This window comes from Vombatus ursinus, unplaced genomic scaffold (genome assembly GCF_900497805.2).
Source record: "Vombatus ursinus unplaced genomic scaffold, bare-nosed wombat genome assembly UNPS02015398.1, whole genome shotgun sequence".
Taxonomy (NCBI): domain Eukaryota; kingdom Metazoa; phylum Chordata; class Mammalia; order Diprotodontia; family Vombatidae; genus Vombatus; species Vombatus ursinus.
The window spans coordinates 3,299,573-3,325,980 of NW_020955176.1; the positions used below are offsets into that span (position 1 = coordinate 3,299,573).

Below are 26,408 nucleotides of genomic sequence, written 5' to 3' on the forward strand. Positions count from 1 at the left end.
TGGCGGTAGCAGCCGGAGGAAGAACATGGCGGGTGCTGCGGGGCCCGGGAGCGGCCCTGGCGCCGCGGGCGGAGACGGAGACGACTCATTGTACCCCATCGCGGTTTTGATCGACGAGCTTCGGAATGAGGACGTGCAGGTAGTGGGGCCGGAGGGGGGACCTGAGGCCGGGCCGGCGATGGGGAGAGCCGGGGGTAGGACTGAGGCAGGAAGGCCCAGTGGGTTGGGGCGGGGCGGGGAGCAGCTGGCCTGAAGCCGGGCCGGGCCGGCCCAAAGCTCGGGGGTCGGGGGGGAGAACAGAACCTGCCCCGGAGTTACCTCCTGCTCACGCTGGGGTTCTCCAGGGGCTTCACCCTGACCCGACAGGGTTCCCCCGAGCCAAGTCCGGGCTGGGCCGGCCCCCGGGGAGGCAGCTTCCGAGGAAGACGCCTCCCAGTTTCTTTGACGCCTCGTGGGGGCTAGTTTGTGGGAAAGCCCCCCCGTCAGTCCCGGGAGAAACTTTGGGCCCCGTTAGTCCGCGTTTAAGAAGAAAAAAAAAACTTTAGCGTTAGCGGGGTCAGGATTTCTGATCAGGATGCTTCCTCCCCTCCCCCCCCATGCTAAATGAATGGTGGGACCCAGGAGAGCCGAGGTTAATTAACAGAATGTCGAGTGGTCCTTGGAGTTGTAAAGTTGAAACGTGTCCAGGGTTTGTAAATGGCAGAGCCGGTTAGGTGGAAGGAGGGATGCACGATTAATCGAAATGACATGTGTTTTTTCAGATTAAAAGGGAAAATGACAGCAATTATTACCGAATTTATTCTTTCCTGCAACATTCCTGTCAAAATTCTCTTTCCTGTTAAAATTCTTTCACTTGTTGACTTGTGATCGCCTCTCAGTCTTTCATTTTTATCTTCCCAGAAAAGTATGACTGCTCAACTTGACGAATCATCTCTTGTTTATGTGATCACGTTAACCTGACTTCTGAAAACCTTCCATGCTGTATCTGTTTCTCTGAGAAATCTAAGTTAGAAGTTTAAATTTTGTCTTCCTTGCCTTCACTTGCCTATTTAGCACTTTTTTTTGGTTTGAACTTTATCTGCTTTGTTCTGGTTTCCTACTTGCACCTTCATGTAATGATTTTTTTTTTAATAGCTAAGGCTCAACAGTATTAAGAAGTTATCAACAATTGCTTTAGCTCTTGGAGTAGAGAGAACTCGAACTGAACTGCTGCCATTTCTTACTGGTATGTTAATTTTGTTTTCTTAGAAAGTATGGGAATTTTAGTTTTTTTTAGCATTTGTTTATTGATTTAGCCATTTCATAGGTTATATTAACATTACTGAATACTGATGTGAGCAAAGTGGTATAGAAAGACAGCACCACCTGCCTTGGTCTAAATCAAAATATAATGATATGGACAGAAATATTCCAGACATATTAAGCAAGTAAGAAAAATATTTACATGACATTGAAAAGGATGTTGAGTAGTTTCCTATCTCAGTTCTGCAGGAGAGATCTAGGTAGTATCTGTTGAAGGAAGAGTAGGCTTTCTTATGATTATAATTTGATTATGTTGCCATTTAAATGTCTAATATGTTTCCTCTTGTGTTTCATGTTGAGTGTTCAGCTGTTGATCAGCTAACTCTGTTTATGAACTCCCCATTGTTGCTATCTTAGATACAATTTATGATGAAGATGAGGTATTATTGGCACTTGCTGAACAGCTGGGAAATTTCACCGTCCTGGTAGGAGGACCAGATTTTGCCCATTGTCTCCTGGTGAGTGGTGATGTGTGACCTCTCTTCTTTATATTTTCTGAACTTTAAGAGATAAGGATAGGGACTGGACTTTTGATTTCTTTGGTAAAAGGAACTTCCAGATAAGGGAAAACCCTCTACCAATGTGGGTTGGCATATTTTTTCTTAACTTCTTGTCTTAGAGACTTGCCTAAAGCACTGAGAGAGTAAATCATTTGCCCAGGGACAGATAGCCATAATGTATTAGAGACAGGACTTGCACCCAGGCCTTCCTGGTTCCAAGGCCTGCTCTCTCTTCTCTTGTGGTTTAAATGATGTATTATTTGGAGATGTATTGCCCCCCACCCCGCTGCCTGCAAAGTTTTATGTACTTTAGTGAAAGTTGATTCATGATCATCTTGTGGGAAGATGATCACAATTTCAGTCATTGAAAGCATGAAGAGTATTTGTCCTGTTGACTTAGGAAATTAACCTTCTCTTAGCTTTGCAAAATATCCAGTTACTTCATAGCCAGTCTCTTCTCTGTTCTTTGATCAATCTTCATGGGCTTATTTGTTAATTCAAATTCAAATTGTTAATTCAAATTTGTTAATTCAGGAGAACCTGAATTTAATTGTTTCTGGAAAATAGGGGTTTCAAGTTCTCTCCCAGGTATGTCATTTACCCTGGGAAACTTCATTAGTTTATTTTTTGTTCTTAACACCTACATTTTAAGAATTGATAAATGTTTATGCTTTTCTTATTCTAATGAACACGATGGCATGTGAGTGAGCCTTTGTCTTGGTGCAGGTTTCTCCATCTATACATATCAACAGTATTGTTTTCCAAATTGCTTCTTAAATGCCCTGTGGTGAGAGAGGGGATTTAGCAAACTGTATGATAGGGTCAGGTAGGTGGCACAGTGGATAGAGTGCCTGGTCTGGTGGAGTCAAGAAGACCTGAGTTCAAAATCCAGCCTCAGTCACTTTACTAGCTGTGTGACAAATCATTTAAACCTGTTGGCCTCGGTTTTCTCATATGTAAAATGAGCTGGCAAAACAATCCAGAATCTTTGCCGAAAACTCCAAATGGGGTCATGAAGAGTCGGAAGTGACTGAAAATGACTGAGCAGCAAACTCTTAGTTGTATTTTTAAGGGTAGCTGGGTGGCACAGTGGATAGAGCACTGGGCCTGGAGTCAGAAAGACTCATCTTTTTGAATTCAAATCCATCTTCAGATGCTTAGTGGCTGTGTGACTCTGGGCAAGTCACTTAACCCTGAGCTGGAAAAGGAATGGCAAACCATTCCAGTATTTTTGCCAAGAAAACTTCAAATGGGGTCACAGAGAGTCGAACATACCTGAATATTAACAAATCATAGGATCATAGATTTAGAGCTGAAAGAGATATTAAAGGCCAGTGAGTCCAGACCCTTCATTTTATACATCAAGAAACTGAGGTATAAGAGTTAAGTGATTTTTCTAGGATTACGTAACTAATAGGTGTCTGAAGTGGGATTTGAACCTAGGTCTTCCTGACTGTAGATACTGGACTTTCTATACTTGAATGCATGTCATAGTTTGGGACAAACTTTATTAAACAAACATAGTACTTACCTTCACTTGATCTTTCCCAAAATACTTCAGGTATACCTTGGTTCCCACATCTGCATGTGAGATTTAGTGGAACTGAGCAGACGCTTTAACCTTTCCAGAAGCACAAAGATTTATAGGAGGTTAGCATGGTGTTTCCAGAGCCCTGGGCCTTTAGAGCCATCCTACAAACATTTTTACCTTTCATATGGCCATGTCATAGTCAATTAATGAGTCCTTTTGAGATAGCCCTTAGGGTCTTTTTTGCTGATTTTCTTTCTGTCTCTGTCCTTACGTCTTTCATTCAGCTGGCCTGACAAAGTGTCCTTGTTCTGGGTGGCTGGCTGAGATAAGGATTTGGAATATAATGTTGAGAGGCAACTGTGTTATAGTAGGACCATTTAGTGGAATGGATAAATGGATATGGAGCTAATGTTGAGGTCGATGTTATTATCACCTGCACTTCCGAGAATGGAGGGCTTAGTGATTGGTTGGAAAATGGAAGTAACTCTAGTGCCTGAAGAGATTCCTGAAGAAAAATGTTTCTCTTCTGTGTACTGTTGCATTTTTCAATATATCCTTGTTGAAATATGTGTTATACTTTTAACCTATATTTGGCTACATGTCTTTTAAACTAGCGTTCAGCTCAATCCTGTTAATATTGTGGCAAGTCTCTTTCACTGTGTCGTTTGTAGACACCGTCTGTGAGTTGCCATCTGGGACATGAGATCTTGGCTGTCCTTCAGAAGTCGTGTCTTCAGGTTGGACATACCTTATGTTGCCACTGAACTGAAAGCTACCATTTGATGTTATGTAGTTAAAGTTCTGGTTACATGTACCACCTTCCTTCAGTCACTCCAAAAGGTGATACTCTGCTGCTTCCAACCCGATTCAGTAAGTTTTCTTTGATTTTCCTTTTTGGTTCTCTCCCAGCCTCCTTTGGAAAGTTTGGCAACCGTGGAGGAGACTGTAGTTCGAGACAAGGCAGTGGAGTCACTGAGGCAGATCTCCCAGGAGCACACTCCTGTTGCTCTAGAAGCCCATTTTGTACCTCTTGTGAAACGCCTGGCCAGTGGGGATTGGTTCACTTCTCGCACCTCTGCATGTGGGTTGTTCAGTGTTTGCTATCCCAGGGCTTCAAGTACTGTCAAGGCAGAAATTAGACAGTAAGATGTGGTATCTTTTCACTTATTTTGGGTTGTTGGGAACAAGTAACTGAAACCTACAGTTTCACCTGTGGGCACCCTAAAGGGATAGTGGGAATGTTGATGAATCTTTTCATGTGTATACTCAGAAACCTAAGCGTTGGTATTTTTGCTGCCCAAGAGAAAGATTCTAAAATGCATTTTCTGATTACTGTAGTAATAGTGTTGAAAATGAAACGCATTCAATATTTTGTTTGCTGCAGGCACTTTCGTTCCCTGTGTTCTGATGACACTCCAATGGTCCGGCGTGCTGCTGCTTCCAAACTGGGTGAATTTGCAAAAGTCTTGGAACTGGAAAGTGTTAAAAATGAAATAGTTCCATTATTCACTAATCTAGCTTCAGATGAACAGGTGAATATGAGTTATTATCAAGATATATACTTAGAAGGGTAAATCCCCTGTTCTCCCTGTCCGCTTTGTATTTCAGGAATCTCTTGGTCCAGACAGGATGAGTGACTTGCTTGTTACCAGCAACTCTGGACATATTTGATACCGTGACCTTGTTCCCTCCTTAGAAAAATAAGGTTTCTATAGGATATGGATTAGTCCAGTTTATCTTAATGTTCTTCTATTGATTTTTTAGCAATTCCATGTTGTTTCCACTCTCTTCCCCTCAAACAGGAAGCAAATTTACAGGGTAAAAGAAAGGAGTGGTCAAAGAGGAAATGAGAGCTATAATTAGGAGGGTGGACCAAAGCTGTAATGCATAGTAACATAGCTTTATAATGTGGGGCAGTGAAATTTCCTGTCATTTTGGGCTTGCAGCTTAACAAGAGGCACATAATCCTTCAGATTCTATTGTGTGGCATGTATCATCTTATGTGACACTAGTGTTTAGAGACACTTAGTATGAGTATATGGAACTCCAAATCAAGAATGTAGCCCTTTTCCTCTAATATGCTTAGATTTTGGTTCCCTAGAAAATTATTATAACATGTAGATAACTGTCAGAGTCCTCAGAATTCTGGCATTAGCAAGAGGGTCCTGATAATTTTTGGATTTGGTTGCTATTCAGATTTTAACTCTAAAACAGTCACTACATTAAGGAGATCAAGCTAGCTTAGAAATTGCCTGAGTCAAGAAATACTTGATCTCTTTGTCAAGGGACAGATAAGGGGAAATAGGCAACAGCAACTTAAGAGTATAAGCTCATTTATAAAATATTACAGGAGAGGTTTAACTCAAGATTACAAGGATTGCTGTCCCAAAACTGTTGAGGAAGTAAGCTTATAGACATTTTTAGGATGAGACTCAACTAAATCTGATCATCCTGAGAACATTTGTAAATGAAATCGAAAGGTGGTGAAATGGAGCAGTTAGGCCAGTGTTTCTGTGGTGCTTTAGTGAGAGTAGTACACCTCTTGCATCCAAACTTTACCACCTGGGTACCTCAGGTATCCTGTGAAGAGGTGATGAAGATACTTAAACTGAAGTGGGGAAGAACATCGGGCCCTGATCAGAAGAAGTCTCTGCTGTCACACTTAGAGGCATTGAGGCAACACTTTTTAAGGTTCTCCAACTGAAGAAAACTAACAAAAAAAGGAAAACAATGGTAGTGTTCTTTTTTCTTTTCTTTTTTAAGGTAGAAACTGCTGACCCCTCTCTCTGCTCTCATCTCTGTGTTAGCTTTCTGAGAATGGTCTGTGCACACATTAAGGATATCATCAGTGAAAATATGAAAAAAGGAATGGATAGACTTGGAGATTTTTTTTTAACAGCAGTCCACTTTTTTTTTTATAATTAATTAATTTATTTTTAGTTTTCAACATTCATTTCCATAAGATTTTGAGTTTTAAATTTTCTCCCCCTTCCACTTGTCTCCCCTTCTCCCCTCCCCCAGACAGTGTACAGTCTGATATAGGCTCTACATATACATTCACGGTAAGCATATTTTCCCATTAGTTATGATGCAAAGAACAATCCAAACTGATGAGAGGAACCACGAGAATGAAGCCATAAAACAAAACAACGAAAGAAAAGGAGAGCAAATAGTATGCTTCCATCTACATTCAGACTCCGTATTTCTTTCTCTGAGCGTGGATAGCATTTTCCATCGGGAGTCTTTTGGAGTTGTCTTAGATTCTTGCATTGCTGTGAAGAGTCAAGTCTGTCAAAGTCAGTCATCTCATGATGTGGCTGTTACTGTGTACAGTGTTCTCCTGGTTCTGGTCATTTTACTCTGGATCAGTTCATTTAAATCTTTCCAAGCTTTTTTGAAGTCTGCCTGCTCATCATTTCTTATAGCACGATAGTATTCCATTACATTCATATACCACAACTTGTTCAGCCATTCCCCAGTTGATGGGCATCCTCTCAATTTCCAATTCTTTGCCACCACAGAAAGAGCTGCTATAAGTATTTTTGTACACGTGGTCCTTTTCCTATTTTTGTGATCTCTTTGGAATACAGCCCTAGATGTGCTATTGCTGTGTCAAAGGGTATGCACACTTTTATAGCCCTTTGGGCATACTTCCAAATTGCTTTCCAAAATGTTTAGATCATTTCACAACTCCACTAACAATGTATTAGTGTTCCACTTTTCCTACATCTTCTCCAACATTTATCATTGTCCTGTTTTGTCATGTTAGCCAATCTGATAGGTGTGATGTGGTACCTCAGAGTTGTTTTGATTTGCATTTCTCTAATCAATAGTGATTTAGAACATTTTTTCTTGTGACTATAGATAGTTTTAGTTTCTTCCTCTCAAAACTGCCTCTTCATATCCTTTGACCATTTATCTGTTGAGGAATGACTTGTGTTCTTATAAATTTGACTCCGTTCTCTACATATTTTAGAAATGAGGAGCAGGCTACTTCTTTAATCACACAAATGACTAAAAGGTATAGAGTATATAAAATCTTGATGTAACTTATTTCTTGATTTCAAAAAAGCATTTGACTCAATAGAATAAATATAGCTCTAAAAGTGCCCCTCAAGCAATATGTCTCCCATTCGTGTGTTAAATGATAAAAATAATTCTATGATAGATAACAAAGATATTTAATGATTTTCCAGTAGAATAAAACATGAAGGAAGGAGAGATTTGTTCATCATTCATTAAAGATATATGCCAATGGCATGGGGATTGTGCCATGTAGAATCTAGATAGGATTTTGTGTTGATGGGAAGGTTTCTCAAATGCTTAAACTCACAGATAAAGTTGCATTAATTATATTACGCATTGGAATGCTATGTAACCTTAATGAAATCCATAGTCATTTGAAAGAGATTGGCCTAACCATCCAGGGGCACCACACTCCTAACCCCCATGATGTGGAAGCAATAACTGTACCTTCAGGGTTTTTTTTTTAAGCTCTTTTCTCACCATTGTTTTGGCCCGTATCTTCAATTATTTTAGATGTTACAGTAACATTTTAAAAACTGATATTTTTATATATGTAATATATCTTTTATATGTAATATATATAATTATATAACATAATATATAATATTTTTAAAGCTGAGGTAGTTATATTGACAAGATTTCTTTTTAACCTCCTCCCAGTATTATAACTTTCCCAATTTACAATCTCAGAGTATTTTTCAAACTGTTTTCTTTGTTATACTCTTCTGCCTCCCCTGACACAAATTGAAGTTTTGATCTTATTTTTTATCAATGACTACTTTTAATTCCACTACCACTATCTTAGTTCAGGTCTTTATCACCTTATGGCTAAACTAGTATTATGACTTATTGTGTATAGCTTCCTCAAATGCCCTTTTTCTCATGTCCATTCTCTTACTGTATCAAAACTATTTAGCCTTACAAGGTCTTCTCTAGCTTTCTTCCTTTTTTTTTGATCTTGCTTTGCTTCATAGTCTCTGCTCCTGCAGAATTTGTTATCCAGCATACAGTTCATATGTTTCTGCTTCTGTACGTTTGACATACCATTTCTTCTCATTTGAATAGCCTTGCTCTGCCATTCTGCATCTTCTTGTCAGAAATGTGTTTAAAAAGTCACCTCAGAGAGGCTTTACTAATTAGCTTCACTTACGTGACTTTTTATAGTGCCCTTATTTTCTTGTGTGTATAGAGAGTATATATACTCAATTTCCAGCATACTATTTGCTTTTACATATATGTTTATTATGTATATATGTTCTGCTTCCCTAACTAAATTAGAAGAAGCCTCCTAAGGTCAGGGAAATAATAGTTTATTTCTTCAGTATACCTTAAAAAGTAGCATATAGACAGTTGGTATGCATTAAGTATTACTGACTGACTGACAATGTGAAGTCTTTTCCTTTAGGATTCTGTGCGTCTTCTAGCTGTAGAAGCATGTGTCAGCATTGCCCAGTTACTGTCCCAAGATGATCTTGAAACTTTGGTGATGCCTACACTCCGCCAGGCAGCAGAAGATAAATCTTGGCGAGTTCGCTATATGGTGGCTGACAGGTTTTCAGAGGTAAAAACACTACATGTAACTTGAAGTATTAAATAAGACGGCATAATTTGGGGTAGCTTTTAGTGTCTTGATGATATTTTATTTTGAACTGCTTTTACTAAGAACTCCAAATTTGCAGTATCTCAGGTGAAAAGAACCTCAGAGGCCATCTAGTACCATCAGTATTTGGACAAGAATCTCATTTGTATTATAACCTGCCAAATGATTGTCCACCCTTTGTTTAAAAACTTTCAGTGAAGGGAAATCCAGTATCTCTTAAAGCAGCCTGTTCTCTTTTTGAATAATTGTAGTTGTTAGGAAGTTTTTCCTTACATCAAGCATAATTTTGTCTTTTTGCAAATTCCTAGTTCTGTTCTCTTAGACCAAATAGAATGAGACTAATCCTTACTCTTTTGCTTTGCAGACAGCTATCATATCTTTTTTAAGTCTTTTTTTCCAATTTAAACATCTCTAGTTCCTTCAGATGATAACTGAAGTGTCATTAATATCTTCCACCCTTTTAGTTGCCTAGTTTCCTAAAACGTGGTACTCTAACTGAACGCATTTGTTCAGGCAAAGTCAAAAGACAATAGATTAAGGGTCTGTTATGTGCAAAACACTATGCTGGACATGAGGGAAAATATCAAGATTAGACAAGATACAGCCCTTGCCCTTGTGGAACATGCATAATAAAAGGATATAACAGATAACTATAACATGATATATAAATGCATAGGAGAAATGTAAACAAAGTGCTGGCTTAGGTTTGAGATGGGAAAGCTGATTACTGGGGCCTGGGAGGAAAAATAATCAGAAAAGGCTTTTTACACATTAAGTGGCATTGAGCTGGATTGTAAAGGATAGGTAGGATTTCAAAAGGCAAGGGTCAAGGGGGGCAGTGCGTTACAGTTTAGGAGATAGTGAACAGTCCAGTTTAGCTAGAGTTTAGATGATATTGAGGAAAAGCTGTATCATGGTGCCAGATTGAACACCAGGTTAAGGGGTTCGAGTTTTAGTCAGTATAGAGCTGTTGAAATGTTTATAACACAGGCCTAATTCAACCAGGTCTTTGCCAAGGAAAATTTTTCTGGCATTGGTTTGAAGGATTTATTAGGGTAGACTGGTGATATGTAGAGGCTGGAAAATGGGTTAGAATGCTATTCTAACTGTTAAGTGGGTAAAAATGAGAATTTGGAGTGGATGGTGACAAGAAAAATGAACAAATTACTAAAGATTTTGTGGAAGTAGAATCAATAAGACTTAGTGCTATAATGGCATATGAAGCATAAGGAGTAATAGATTAGCAAGGTTTTGGATAAGGGAGACTAGGTGAATGTTGGTACACCTAGGAAAATAATGAAGTCAGAAGATAGAGTTTTTTGAGGAAAGGTAAGTGTGGCTTTGGACATGATGTGTTTGAGCTACTGTAGGTGGAGATATTCTGTAACCAATTAGAGATGCAGATCTGGAGCTTAGAACAGAAGCCAGTGTAGGAGATATGAATTATGGAAAGCATGTAGTTGAAACTAGGGGAGTGAAAGAGATTTACAGGGAAAAGAACAAAGTGAGAAAAGATGAGCAAGCATGGATATATTGTTGAACACCCACAGGTGTTAGATTTTAGGAAGAGGATGGGGAGCCATTGAAAGTTTTGGGTTATGGTAGAAATAACATTACATTTCAAGCCTGAAGACCTGCATTTGAATCCTAGCTCTGCCATTTACTAGCTGTGTGACTTGAGCAAGCAACCTCATTTCTCTGAGACTCAGTTTCCTTATCTGTAAAATGAGGGGGTTGCATTTTATGGTATCCAATCAGTGTCCTGTTTAGTTTTGAGAGAGACAGAAAGATTTGGGCAAGAAAGATCTCTTTGGTGACCCTTGAAGAAGCTGACTCAATAGAGTGTTGAAGTTTTATGACAAACTACCTAGGGTTGAGGAGAGAATAGGTGTTGTGCAGGTAGAGGCATAGGTCCTAGATGGAAGGAAGGTTACAGTGCTTTTATGCAGTCTTGCTGATTCTTTTTGTGGCATTCACTAATAAACTGCACATATTCTTTGGTAGCTTCAAAAAGCAGTGGGACCAGAAATCACCCAAAATGACCTAGTCCCGGCCTTTCAGAACCTCCTTAAGGACTGTGAAGCAGAGGTCCGAGCTGCGGCTGCCCACAAAGTGAAAGGTAAAGAGTAAGCTCAATAGTGTTTGCACCATTGGGGCACTCACTGTGCATGCCGTTTATGTTTGTTTTTACTTCCAGAAAAATGTTTCCCAAATAGAGAAGACTGTATACAATGTGCAAAAATATCATAGGCAAGATATTTAAAATAAGTCATTGCTTTTTCAAGTTTAAGAACATGCTACTAGAGGATGATTTGGCAGATCAAATGAAAAAATATGTTTAGATTAAGAGTAGGTTTTTCCCCCAAAATCTTGTTTGCTTAGATAAGTAAAGTTGTTTGACTTTGAACTTTTAATAAACTTGGGTAAATTACTTCACTTTTGTGTAGTTGATACCAAGCAAACATTTTCTCTTTATGCCCTTTAGAACTTTGTGAGAACTTGCCTGTTGATGGTAGAGAAACTATAATTATGAATCACATTCTTCCCTTTGTTAAGGTAAGACTAATGTTGGTTTATTTTGTTTTCTCTTCAAGACTCTTTCAACTCGATCGTGGGTATGGGAATAAAGTTTTGTGTGATACTTCAATGTATGGCATGCTTTATTTCTCATTTTTAAAAATGCAAAGTGCTTTAACATCTTTTTGAATGTGTTACTTAATACAAAGAGGAAATACTCAAGTTTCTTTGGATTGATATAGGCCTGTACTATTCTCTGGTAAAATAAAATGAAAGGGTTTTAATATATGTTTTTTAAAATTTTAGGAATTGGTATCTGATTCCAATCAGCACGTCAAGTCTGCTCTAGCTTCTGTAATTATGGGATTATCTACCATTTTGGGCAAAGAAAATACCATTGAACACCTTCTACCCCTTTTCTTAGCTCAGTTAAAGGATGAGGTGAGTCTAGGAATTTATAAACCCTGTCTGTTTGCTAGGATGTTATTTTTCAGTGTGGGTATCACCAAATTAGGACCTCAAACAGTGAGGGTTGAGGAAAAAACTTGGTTGAATTTCAAAACTCAGGAATGGGACCTGGAAAACTTTGAAAGTGGCCACTGGGATATAATAGAGTGGGATTCTTGAGAAGTCCCTGTGTGAATTATGCTGAATTTAGACAAGTGATTCCTCACCAGTGATGTGAATAAAAAGGGGATAATACATATCTTTTCCCTTAATTTATCAGTTTTAGTTTGTTACTAAATTTAAATTTTTCTCTTTTTTTTGGTGAGGCAGTTAGGGTTAAGTGACTTGCCCAGAGTCACACAGCTAGTGAGTATTATGTGTCAGAGGCCAGATTTGAACTCAGGTCCTCCCGACTCCAGGGTTGGTGCTATATCCCTTGCACCACCTAGCTGCCCCTAAATTTAAATTTTTTAATGATATTTTTTGGCTGTAAATAATTTTGGATAACCAGCCATATCTAATTTTTTATCACATACTTTTTTCTTTCAATAATTTATGTGATCATGATATGTGGAATTAATTACTTAGTGCTGTATCCACTGTGCTGTATGTCCTTTAGGCTATAATTCCCCAAATTTTACTTTAAAACTATATTTTGTGTGTGTGTGTGGGGGGGCAATCGAGGTTAAGTGAATTGCCCAGCTAGTAAGTGTCAAATGTCTGATGCTGGATTTGAACTTGGGTCCTCCTGACTCCAAGGCCAGAGCTCTATGCACTGTGTTAACCAGCTGCCCCTATATGATCTTTCATGTCTATTTATTTTATATTTACTTTAGCAAGATTATTCTATATTGGTGATTTGGGCATTAGGCATCTTTTTTATAGGTTGAACAGTTATTTTCATTCTTTTTGGTTTGGTGCTTTTAGTGTCCTGAAGTCCGTCTGAATATCATCTCTAATTTGGATTGTGTAAACGAAGTAATTGGAATCCGTCAGCTTTCTCAGTCTCTCCTTCCTGCTATTGTCGAATTGGCTGAAGATGCCAAGTGGCGAGTACGATTGGCTATCATTGAGTACATGCCATTGTTGGCAGGTCAGCTGGTGAGTGTTTAACATGACTATTTTTTTGGTAGTAAATTGAAAGATAGCAAAGGCAGTGCATCATTTTAGGTAATTTGCACATATGTAGTGGATAAAGACCTAACTTAGGAGCTAGGTAGAACTATGTTCAAGTCCTACTTCTGACACAATACTGGTTCCATGACCCTGGGCCAATCATTTAACCTCTTTGTCATCTAGGTTACTCTCTAAGACTATAATTTGTAAATAAGTTGCTTATCTTTATTAGTAGGGGGAGTTTCCTCATCAGATATTCCCTTTGCCAATGGAATTACAGGTCCCATCTCTAATAGACACAAATAATTATATGAAAGAATGGAATGTCTTTTTTTGCCCTATTGAAATTTTTTTTGAAGTTCTTCAGTAGAAATTCTGTGTATGTTTAAATACTTTCATTTAAGAAGTAGCAAATTTATGGTACCGGGTTATCATATGTTAGGGGTGGTATATTTTGTTGTTTTTCCCACTTAAGATTTTTTTTAATCAGCAGGGAGGGATGGCTAGGATGTTGCTTGATAATAAATGGTATACAAAAATACTTCAGACTGGAAATAGTCTTATATTTGATTTATTGATATTAAATTTCAGCTTACTAAATTCTTGTACTTTGATTCAAACAATTGGTAGTCCCAATTTGTGGGGTAAGACGTGGCTAGATAGTAGTTCATGTGAAGAGACCTAATTTTTTTGAGTACCTAGAGTTCAATATGAATGTGCCATAACAGTTCAAAGGAAAAAAAAAAGCAATGTAATCTTAAGGCTACTTTAATAGAAGAATATAGTTTTTCAAATGGTAAAGGTTGTACCTTTTGTTGTACCTTTCCCTACCCCTCCTCTTCCCTGTGGCTTCATCTTGAATATCATGTCTAATTCTGTGCATTCTAGAAAGGATATGAAGAAGACATAGCTCATTTGGGTTGGTTTAGGGACAAGGTGGAAGGAACTGGATATTTTGCCTGAAGAAAGCATAGGGGAACACTATCCAGGTATTCTAGTATGTGCACAGTTTTCATGAAAAAGAAAATTAAGACTTGATTTGTTTATTTCTCAAGTTCAGAACTAGGATTGATGGAAGATGGGGAAACAGATTTTAGCTGAGTATAAATGAGGTACTTCCTAACAGAGCTATTAAAAAAAAAGGATTGCCTTTCTCTAAAAATGAGGAGCTATTTGGATGGAAACTAACCACCAGTGGGGAAATCTTGTTGAAGGAGATTCATGCTTCAAGTGAAGGATGATACTAGAACTGAATGACCTCTGAATTCTCTTCCAAATCTGGAACTCCATAAATTTGTCTTATAGTAGGATGGGAATTCAAAATAAGGAAACTTTGGTTTATTTTTTAAGATAGATCCTTCGACCTTTGTTTAGAGTAGAACCTTTTTGTCATACTGTACCTAGGTCGTGATTGAGATTATGTTCTGTTTAAAGAAAATTGAGAAATGACCATATGTTATGGAAATATTGATACTCTATTTTGTTGTCTAAGCTAGTGACCACGTTATAACTTGGTGGTTATGGTTTTTGCGGGTTCTATTGTTTTTTTAAGCAGTAGAAATTCTGAGCTTTCTCCTTCAGAATTGTCTTCAGTTTTGATTGTCTTGGGTGTGTGTAGACACATACAAACAAATCCAAGGTACCTGATTAAAAGAGAATACCCCTGACCCCCCCCGAGTTTTATAGTAAAACCTCTGTGAAAAGACTGAAATAGTTTATTAGTTTAGTGCTGATAATGATCTATTTTTCTCCCCCTTTCAGATCTAAAGATAGAGGATTTGTTTTTTCCTTCTCAGAGCCTTGTCCTCATATTGTTGTATTTAGCTCTTAAATGTGGCTTTTAGTGATAGATTAGGGCCATCTATCCTATGGGAATCAGTGTGGAACTTGTCCCCTTTCCGCCTGGGAATCCAGCTTCAGTCCATTGCAATTCCTCAAGCCCACAGAACAGCAGCCAACTGTTTTACAAGGGTTTGAAGCTGTTACCCAAAAGACCAAAGGAAAAATTTGGTGGCATTTCCCTTCAGTGTCTGAGCCCATATCACAGTAGTCTTCTTACTACTTGCTTCGTTTTGGTGGACTTGTAGAAGGGAGACATGGTCTCAGCCATGCAGTGGTGGAAAGAGGAGGTTGAAAGCTACAGAGTCTTTACTACTCAACTTGTAGGATCTCTTTCTAGGTTTGAGACTGATCTAGCTTATGTTTTTGCTTACTTAAAATCCAGGAATTGGGTATTATAGAATAGAATGTTATTATAGCATAGAATATTATGGAACCAAGGCCAGGGGTGATTCTTGACAGTCATAGTCTCTGGCTGACCTTTGTCTTCCTTAATCCCATGTTATGAACATTTTCCACAGTTTCTTATGTATTAAATAAATTTTTCTTTCTAAACTTTTTTCTGATTTGTAAAGCTTTTTTTTTTTTTTAAATAAGGTAACTAATACAGAGAAACAGCAAGCCGTAGTGAATAGATAGCCAACTTTGAAGTCAGAAAGACTTGGTTTCAAGTCCCATCTCTCATATGTACTGTTCCTGTGACTGGGAAAGTCCCTTACCCTGTCAATTCACCAGGCAACTTTCTAGATAGACTTAAGTTGTAGAACAGATGCTGATCTGTACTGATAAAGGAGATTTTCTCACTGGGAATTGCCTTTACCAGTGAAATCATAGGTCTGAGCAAAAAACAAAACATAAAACCTCAACCCATAAATTCTCATTTGCCAAGAATAATTTAAGCCATAGATATTAGAAAAGTGAAATTCAAATAAGACTTGAGGAAAATACTGTAAGATATTAAAGCAGCATGGTATAAAAAGGAATACTTTCAGACCTGACATAGTAATTTGAAGGTGTGACAATATAGAGGAAATTAAAAACCAGTAACTTCTTTATAATATTATGCTATTTTTAAAAATTGTTTTTCCTGGTTGCAAGGGACTGAAATCCTAAACTTTGCATTGAATTAAAATTTTTAATGACTGACCAGGAAATTCCTAGGAATTCATCAGCATCCTTAGCAAGCATTTATTAAGTGTTTACTATGTGCCATGCAAAAATGCAGTCCCTGCCCTCATATTCTAATGGAGGAGACGACATGCAAGATATATGCATGTAAATGTGAGGAAATTCACTAGCACTTAGCAAAAATGAAAAATACAATTTGATTACAAGGGTTCAGATATCAAGGGGGCAGGTGAGAAATACTTAACTTTAAAAAAGAGCACATAAAATATTGTATAGGGACTAAAAGGTAGTCTATACTGTCCATACTCTACTATATTAATCTATACTGTAATAGTTTTCTCATTAACAGTTAAAACTAAAACTATGAGAGAAGATGGTTCAGAAGTTTACTTCAGTTCTTTTGCCTGTTTTCTTTTTTCTTTTTCTCCGTCACTATTTTTCACCCTTTTCCTTTGATCTATTTTCATTATATAGCTATATGTCTTTTCTCTTTTTTCCTTTCCCTCTCTCTCCTTTCCTCCCCTTCTTTGTCCTTCTTTCTCTAAGAGAGATATGTGCAACAAGACATAGTGGGTAGAGTGCTGTGCTTAGAATCAGGAAGGCTTGGATTCAAATCTTCACCTGGTATTTACTAGCTGTGAGTCCCCAGCTAAGTCAGTTAACTTCTGTGTGTCTCTGGCAACTCCCTAGGAGTGACTCATGTATGGGTTGTGAGCTGTGTTGGAGGAATGAGTTCCTACACTTTGAATTTCCTATACTGCCTAAATCCCAGACCCTTTGTACTTTACATTTCTCAAATCACAATTTGGTATAATGTAAATAGACTACTTATTTCTTGCCTTGGGATGGTTGCATATTAACTGACCTCTCTGTATATAGGGTGTGGAATTCTTTGATGAGAAACTGAATTCTTTGTGTATGGCCTGGCTTGTGGATCATGGTAAGTAGAAGTTTAGAATATTCTAATCAGATTATGAAAAGAAAATTTTCTTTGCTTTTTCTGAGAAGTTTTAAGGCACTCATATTTCCTTTTTAGAAAGAAACCCCAGAGTGACTATCATGATGAATGGCTTTGTTTAAAAAAGTTTTCCTTTGACTATGGATATGACTTTTATATTTCCACCTTTTTCATTTTTCCTGTCCTCATTTTTCCCCTTTTTTCCTTTGAGGTACATGAACCCATTCTCTATCCCTTTTCTCTTATTCAGTACTTATCATACCTCTCTAACATATAGATGTATACATGTACATGCACATAGTGACCCATTTCTCTCCCTCCTTCAACTTATTTTAATCATATTATCATCAATAGTTACAATACTAAATTGTATAGGGTTTGAGGACAGGCAAAAAATGGGAAAATCAATTACTTGGACCATTTTAAGTCAGAGAACATGGTAAAGAAATAGAACAATATTCTTACTTTGTGAATCTGAGTGATAGGGGAGATAGTTTGGTGCTGAGCCTAGAGAAAGAGTAGGGATGAATTTCTTGATTTAGAGGAAGAAAGTAGTGGTACCACTACTGCTGTTAGACCGAAGACAAAAGGATCCTTAAGTGGGGCTAGCTAGTAAGTAGTAGTAATAATAATTGGGATCCTGGTGGAATCCACTGGCAGAGAGGAATGCTCTTTGCCTGTGCTGGTGGGACTGGGTAGACTCATGCAGAAAGTGAAACTACGGTGTTAACTTTGGGACCCCCTGTTGAGGAGTGCTAGAGCTTAGTGAGCCAAAGGTGGCTCCCTAGTACGTTAGTGGCATTAGCTTTTACACCGCATGTTGGAAGATGCAATGGGTTGTTGTCCTCTGGAGGTACTCAGTGGTCAAACAATGCCATATTTTTGTAGCTATATGTGGATGTTGTGTTTTTATGTATGAAATGGAAAAATTTTGCACTTGTGTGGCTTATGTGTTTGGTATTTATGTGCAAGCATATTTTTTTCTATTAGCATTCATATGTAGTTGAACAATTAATAGAGCTTGTCCATCAATATCTGGGACAGACTGTAAATGGATAGTGAGGTGGTTCTAGAATTGAAGAGAAGATTTGGATAATTACAAAGTTCTTTATGACACCATGTTTTTCCCTGAAACAAAGGCCCATCTTTTACTACCAATAGTCTTTGGTGATGAGGTACTAGTTTGAGTTGTAGAATATTGTAGCCTCCTAAGAATTGATAGAGGCTCCCCAAAAAGATAGCGAAGAAGTACATGGTGGGCATGAGCAGGCTGCCGCACATAAACAATGAATCATGCAGGAGAAGCAGTGTAAAGCTAATTAGCAGAGAACTGAAGACCAGAAAAACCATGGGTTGGTCAAATAGCAAGAGTGAGAGAAGGCTAATGTCTGTCTTCATTAGTATCTAGGCAATGTGAGAAGAGCTCCTAGAATGCTAGGTGAACCCCTTTGCTGAATTTATGAGAGGACGTAGAGACTTGCATAGGAGGAATAGCCATGGATAGGTTGCAGTGTGCATGGCTCAAGGAGATGTCTATATCAATAAGATAGCAGATATATTGCAGTTTTGGGAGGGTATATAGTTAAAAATAATGGGAAAGATATGTAAGAGGTAAGGTGAACATCTGTCAGTGTGTATCTGTACATATAAATGTGTGTGTATATATATGTATGTGTATATGTGTATACCTATTTATGTATATGTATATGTGTGTTGCATACGCATGTATACATGTATATGTATGCGTGTGTACATGTGTGTGTGTGTTTGTAATTATTATAGTGGATTGAAAAAACCACTTTAACTTCCTTTGTCCTGGAGTAATCTTAAATTCCCTGTTGTTTTCCATAGAAATGGCCTCCTGTCCAATCAAAATCTGTTGATTATTTTCCCCCACTCTTGATTATAGGGGTATTGACTGACTAGTGTGCGACTTTTATGGGCCCTTTTTTTCCTTTCCTTTTGTAACCTGCTCAAGTAGAGGTAACAATCGTTGGTTTGGAAAGTAGCTCCTGAGTCAATGAAATGTCTAATGAGATTGTTCCCCTTCTAGAGGACCAAATTATTTACAAACATAGTATATCTCAGAAATATTACAGTTGTCGTTGACATGATATGTTTTTGGAGATAACATCTTGGATTGTATTTAACTTTTTATGTGAAATATTACTGGTACTTTGTTATGGCATTGGTCCACGTGACCTTGCTAGAGAGGAGGATAGTTCAGATCTTTGTCACCAAAATCCATGGGTCCTAAATAATCAAGATAGGGGTCATTTGTTACCAATGCAGATGTCTTGCTAAAATTAACAAATAAGCTGTTTCTGTAGCATTCCTTTCTGTCAGTTTGGGAACAGTGGTCAAAAAAAAAGAAAAGAAATAAAGTTAGTCTTATATTACCTGTCCTTGATGAAGCCATGTGCCTTGTTATCACAGTGTCCTTTTCATTGTGCTTACCAGCCTTTCCTTCAATAGTGTTCTAGAATTTTGTTGGTATTTAATGCCGAGCTTACTGACACATTTATAGTTTGTAAATTTCATTCTCTTCCCTTTTTTTGGAAATCAGGACATTTGTTCTGTCAGATATCACTGACAGTGGCTTAACCGTAACATCTGCCAGTTCTTTCAGTACCTTAGGATGTAGTGAACTCACCAAGGGCAGCTAGTTATTCTCTACTGTCACCTTACATATCTTGAGTATCAACTCTCTCTTAGCCACTTTTGTTCTCTCTTTTTGGACCAGAGGTAATTTTCTTTGGCAGAAAAAGTTGAAAGAAGTGCATTAAGAATTAAGCATATCTCTCTCCCTCTCCCTCTCTCCCTCCCTCCTTTCCTCCCTCTCCCCCCCCTTCTCCCTCTCTCCAGTTATCATTGCACCATTCATCCTGATCTTCTTTGATCCTCTTCTTTCACTAAAAAGCAAGCATCTTTTTGTTGATTTAAGCTTTCCTGATCAGCTTCAACTCATTCTGAGCTTAAGCATTCCTGATAGTGGTCTTAAGGTGCCATTTTATGTTTTGTACTCATCCTCTGTTACTTAGCCCTTTCTTCTATTTTCTGCCCTTGTCTTTACAATCTAAGTTTGGTGATTTGTTCCCTATGCATCCACATTGTTCTCTAAAGAGGAAGGTCCCCTTTTACTAACAGAGTTGATTTTGCTTGATGTCTTTAGAATTTCATAAAGTCTTAAATATTATATATGGTCTCATTTGTATATTTGAGGGCCTCCTATATATGTAGCACTGTGCATCTACTGGGAATACCAGAAAATACAAGACATGTTATGGTTTGTACTCTGTTCAGAACTTTATGAAACTTGGAGTCTTCTTCTCAGCCCACTCTTGTTTTCACTTAGTTCATACCTTTGTTAAACACATTAAAAATTAATAACGTGACAAAAAGTAGCAAGAGACTGTCAGAGGTAAGAGGAAGACCACAATTTAATGAATCAGGATAAAATTGGGTGCTGTGAATGTGCTGGTCATTCATTGTTGACTCATAAGTACAGTCTACATTTTATTTCTAACTTCTTCCTTTTAAGGCATCTTGAGCTGGAAAAATTAGTTCAACTTAGTTCAAAGAGGAAACATAGCACAAAGAGGAAAATAAGACCCAGTCTTTTGCTCCAGGTCTAAGGAGTTCTAAGAGGTACTAAGAGTCTGCTTGAGGTTTCAAACCAAGGTCCCCTGGCCCAGAATCCAGCACTCCTTTTGCTGACCCTGGCTGCCTGGTAGGAGTCTTGGAAGTCATTGACTTATTCTTTCCTCCCTCATATCAAAGGTCTCAAGAAGGATGCCAGGATTTATCTGCAAAGCTTGATGATGTAATGTACATAGAAACCCTTGTGAACTATACAGTATTAATTGGTCTTGTCCCCAAGGCAGACAGTGCTGCATGTACTGAATGTGAGGCCCCTTCCTGCTTCTGGGAGGTTCCTACCTCTGCAGAATGTCAATGGACACCTGGCCACTCTCCAGTTACAGTGTCTTTTGTGTCTGTCCCTTTGTATTCCCACTGTCACTGTCCCAGTCCATCCAGATTCTTCCTAACTTCCGTCCAAAAAGCCTTGGCTTTGAATCTTTTCTTTGACTAAAGAATCATGACCTTAAGCAGATAATTTGACTTCTGAGCCTCAGGTTTCTGTATCTAGAAAACAACAGATGCTTCATAGGGATTTTGTAAAGATGAAATGAGACAATGTATGTAAAATGCTTTGCAAATATTAAAGTGCTATATGAATATCAGTTGTTAATGGTGACAATGATAATAATACTCTGACAGCTCTCTAGTTGTTGGCTTTCTTCACTTCCAGTCTCTGCCTGCTCCGATTTGTGCTAGATATCATCAATGTGTGTGTGTGTGTGTACATCATTTTTAACTAAAGCTTCCTTTAAAAACCGTTACCATCATGTTCTCTGCTTTAAAAAAGACTGATGATTCCCTGTTTTCATATCACTGACTTTTAAAATCTTCCACGATCTACTCCTACCTAGCAAACCTTATTTCTTACTGTCACAATATATAGATTATAAGCTTCATGAGGACAGGTACCCTGTCTTAATTATCATTTTCTCTCTCCCAAGGTCTAGTGCAATGTTTTTCACATTGTAGACTCTTAAAAAAAATAGTTGTTGAATGAATGTACAAACAATCCCTCAATTTTAAGCAGACTTGCTCATTCTGTCAGAAATAAATCATAATCATTTCCACCTGTATGCTTTTGTTTATTGTATTCGTCTGTTTCAGAATTCTCTCCTTTTGTCCAAATTGTACTCATCCTTTAAGGTATCATTCACCTCTGCTATGAAACCTTTGACTTTTCTAGTCCTCATTAATCTTTCTCAACTTAAAAAAAAAAGTTTTGTTATTCCAAATTTGACAAACATTAACAAAAACAAATATTTCCATTTACTCAGAAGAACAAAAAAGAGGCTTAAACATGACACTATGTATCTATTATAGCATGCATTGAAAATACATATAATAAATTCAACATGGTCAATTTCAAAACTCTGCATTGTTGACTCCTTTTGAACCTGCTCCTGTTTTCTTCTGTATGTTAAAAATGCTACACTGGCGCTCTTCTTTTTGGAATCACTATTGCTCGTCCTTTCATCTCTCCCATATCTTCCTCCACCCTCATTCAAAAAACAACCAAAGCTTTTGTAACAGACAGTCATATTCAAAAAACCAAATCCACAAATTGACCATGCTCTCTAGACGGGTCTAGCTCAATCTGCATTTCAAGCATCTCTTCAGGCCCTGGGGTAGTATGCTTCATCCTTGATCCTCTAGAATCATGACTGATCATTGCATTGATCAGACCTCTAACATTTTCAGAGTTAATTTTTTTTTCACATTGTTGTAGTTAACTGTTTGGATTATTCTCTTGTTTCTAACTCACTTCACTCTTCAATAGTTCAAGTCTTAGGAGATTCTTCTATATCTGTCCCATTTGTTCTTTCTCACAGTGCACTAACATTTAGTCACATTGATCTACCACAATTTGTTTAGCCATTTATTGATTGATGGATTCCCGCTTAGTTTAGAATACTTTGCTACAACAGTGACAACAACAAAAAAACCAATGCTGCTATAAATATTTTTGTACATATGTGTCTTTTTTTTTTTGGCTGTTGGTGTAGTATATGCTTAGTAGTGATATTGTTGGGTCAAACCTTTATAGCACTGTAGCATGCAATTTAACATTTAATTACATGGGATTTTGTATTGTGTATTGTTAATCTTGTGACCCCTGACTCGGTTAAGTAAATTCCTTGAGGAACAGAGACCTGATGATATAGTTCTTCTGTATCTTTTACAGTGCTAAACAATTGATAGTCACTCAGTAAACAGTTTTTGATTGATGAGTGTCATGGTTGTTAGTTTCCCTTGGGCTTAATGTGGTTCTTTTGAAAGGGAATTAATTCTGTAAGAAGACAAAAATAATTTTATTGCAAATATGTGTCGTCATAATGTGACAGTGAATTTTGTGTGTGCAGAAAAAAAATTATGGTTGGTTATTAATAAAATAGATTATGTCTGATTATGATATGGACTTATTCAGAATGTGTTCACATTTCTTCTAGTGTATGCAATTCGAGAAGCTGCTACAAACAACCTAATGAAACTGGTAGAGAAATTTGGTGCTGAGTGGGCCCAAAATACCATTGTTCCCAAAGTACTAGTGATGGCAAATGATCCTAACTACTTACATAGGATGACCACTTTATTCTGTATTAATGTAAGTATGGAGTGCATGTTATTGTTGAAGCATGAAACCAGTTGTTGAAGTTTTTTTTTTCCAAATTCGGTACACATTTGTTTTTGGAATGCCTCCCTGAGCCCTCTCCATTTGTAGAATGTGGTCCTGTACTAAATGATCTCGAAAGCCTTTTCCAGCTCTGAAAATTCTTTGATTCTTAGAATGCCACCTGCTGTCCCATGTGCATTGATGGCTCACAGCATGGAAACTTAATGTTGTTTGTTTGCCAGTAACTTAGCTGCTTATTTTCTTACGTTGGTAATTGAAAGTTTCATTGAATTCTAGAAGAACTGTCACCTAGAAGGATTTTCTTTGACTTGAGGTTTTTCGTTTTTCTAGGCACTGTCTGAAGCCTGTGGTCAGGAAATCACAACTAAGCAAATGCTACCCATTGTATTAAAAATGGCAGGAGACCAAGTAGCAAATGTTCGCTTTAATGTGGCTAAATCTCTGCAAAAAATTGGTCCAATTCTAGATAGCAGGTATGATTTTAATGTTTCTTTTCTTCCATATAAAGTAATTTTTTAATTTTAATTTAGTATGAAGTGTCACTGAGGCTAAAATGTTTCCCGAAGAGAAAGTGTGCATTTTGGAAAATGCAGTGATTTGGTGCCAGAGCTCCTGGGTTGAAATCCCATCTCTGCTACTTAGGGCCTCTGTGACCTTCGACAAGACTCTTTCCTTCTCTGGGCCTAGTTTTCTCATCTGTAAAATGGAGCGAATTGTACTAGATCAGGGGTGGGGAACCTTCAGCCTTGAGGCCATATGTGGCCCTCTAGGTCCTCAAGTGCAGCCCTTTGACTGAATCCAAAATTCCCAGAAAAAAAAATCTTAATAAAAGGATTTGTTCTGTAACACTGGGACTCAGTCAAAAGGCCACACTCAAGGACCTGGAAGGCCACATGTGGCCTCCAGGCTGCAGATTCCCCACCCCTGTACTAGGTGATCTCTATGATCCCTTCTAGCCATAAATCTTTGATCATAAGGAGGTTTTTTTGGTTAACCATTTAGCAGCCGCTGTTAAGGATGCCCATTCTGACAGTTTCCTTAGGAATTAAATTAGTTCATATCTGTCACATTTTTACTATAATTTTTAAAAATCTCCTTTCTGATTTTTTAAAGAAGCCATAGGGTTTGCACCATAATTAGGCAGCAATTTTTATAATAGGCTACTTACTTAGTAATACTGTTTTGTTTTAGTGCATTGCATGTTGAAGTCAAGCCAGTGCTACAGAAATTAGGGCAGGATGAAGACATGGATGTCAAGTATTTTGCACAGGAAGCAATAAATGGTAGGTATTTCTTTTTTGTACTTTGTAATGTTTTGTACTGCTAACAGGGCATAACTCTTTAGCAAGAAGTACGGCATTTTATAAGATGCTATAAATGTCATGTAGGGAAGTGCCCCTCCAGTCTGTTGTAAACTGAAATATTGATAGACAGACCCTTCCTGTTCTACCATTGCCCTCCCATAACAAACATGTTCAGTATATCTTTGACTAGGAGATGGTAAGAAAAATATTCTTACTATTAAGAATGGTAGGAAAAGATAATTTCATTTTAATCTTAAGTTATAAACAAGTTAACTTCTGTAGCCTAGTGTAATGAGTGACCTGGCCAGCTTGAGAACTTTATGTTTTATGATAGGGTGAAAGTCTGATATTTTTCTTAATTTTTGCAGAGATAGTATATAAACTTGTATCATATCATATCATATATCTGTATCACTAACTTTATTTTATTTGGAATTTTCCAGTTCTTGCCTTGGCATAATGAGGAACAGGAGGGAAAAGATTTTACTAAATTCTTATCACAGATTTCTAGTCAATGTGTTCTTAAATGGGATGCAGAAAAAAAAAATGGAAAACCTTCAAGATCTCATCCAAGCAAATGGCAGCAACTGTTACAAGAAATCAGATTTCAGTGACTTGACTTTCTCAAGATGAAATGGTTTTTTTAAAATTTGTTTTCTTTGCTAAGATAATTATTTTTAAGCCATTCTTATGGTTTCTGACTAATTCTCAGCATTCAGTACAGTCAACTCTCAATTATCCACTAATGGGTTATTCATGGCAGTTTCTGTCTAGCCAGTTTTTGGGGACTTCTTGTCAGGACCAAATTGTGGGCAGGATTGGGTGTTAAGGGTTTTTAATTGAACCTGGGACATGGAGTAGAGTCAGTGTCTGTGTGTTTATGTATTTGTCTGAGTATCTCTGCATTCCAAAGCTAAGTATATGTGATTTAACATTAACTGTTATTTTATACCTCATTTCTCCATTTGTGTGGATAATTGAGATTTGGCTATAATGGAAGTCTCCTTTTACTGGATGATCGTGACTTTCACCAGTGTCTTCTGAAAGGGCCATGTGGAAACACAAGTTTAATGTATTGGTTGCTTTAGTTTTTATTAGTTTGATTTTGACTGTAATCATGTCATTCAGAAACCAAATACAGAAGCATATTGCTGCTTATTGTTGTGATGTTGAAACCTAACTGTATTGAAGCTCATTGGTGTGAATACATTTAGAAATAATTCTCTTTCTTGTGTGAGAAACCTTAAATTTAGTGCCTACTAGTAAGCAGTAGTTTTTCCCGTTTCATTGTGAGATTTCACTTTTGTATTTCCCAAGAGTAAAGGAACACAGGTTTAAATACTGTGTGGATTTCCTACATAAACTCTTTCTGTTTCCAGTAATGTTAAGATCCAGTCATTGATACTGTACAGTAACTTTTCAAACTGAAGTTTCATTGCTCTCTTTTTGATATGGTGATGTCTTGTCTTTTTATAGCTTAAAATTTGTTTTTCTGCATCAACAGTAAAACCTCATTAATTCCTCTTGGAATTTGTGAAGATGGATTTCATAGGAGGGTTTACTAAAACAAATTGCCCGTGTACATCAGATGGAAGGAAGCATATTTGAACTATTTAAGAAGACAATCTCTTTTCAAGCACTCTCAAGTATTTTAAAGGACCCCTTTCAATTGTATGGCCCTTGATGTGCTAATTACTGATCATTCTTATTATATAAAAGTGGGTCCATTAGGAGCTCTGCTCAGGCAATATTTTGTTAGCCTGGTTTGAGTTACTTTGTGTACTTGAAAAATAATAAAATTGTATTTCATTAAACATTTTAAACATGTAATTTTAAATTTGTAAATTTTTAACTTAAATTTTTCAC

The 26,408-nt window shown here is 37.5% G+C and overlaps 1 protein-coding gene across 2 annotated transcripts; it reads left to right on the top strand.

Annotated features, from left to right (window-relative positions):
• PPP2R1B (protein phosphatase 2 scaffold subunit Abeta) lies at positions 1 to 26,379 on the top strand. Of its 2 annotated transcripts, XM_027847314.1 has the most exons (15): positions 1 to 139; positions 1,135 to 1,225; positions 1,660 to 1,760; positions 4,243 to 4,475; positions 4,718 to 4,865; positions 8,765 to 8,920; positions 10,964 to 11,078; positions 11,445 to 11,515; positions 11,783 to 11,917; positions 12,851 to 13,024; positions 16,886 to 16,946; positions 23,054 to 23,208; positions 23,569 to 23,711; positions 24,430 to 24,521; positions 24,986 to 26,379. In XM_027847314.1, the coding sequence occupies exons 1-15, from the start codon at positions 26 to 28 to the stop codon at positions 25,000 to 25,002; spliced, it is 1,806 nt and encodes a 601-aa protein (XP_027703115.1). In that variant the 5' UTR covers positions 1 to 25; the 3' UTR covers positions 25,003 to 26,379. The 2 variants fall into 2 exon arrangements, with proteins under 2 accessions (XP_027703115.1, XP_027703116.1); XM_027847315.1 differs by lacking the exons at positions 1 to 139; positions 1,135 to 1,225; positions 1,660 to 1,760; positions 4,243 to 4,475 and adding an exon at positions 4,104 to 4,203.
• Positions 26,380 to 26,408: the final 29 nt, after the last annotated feature.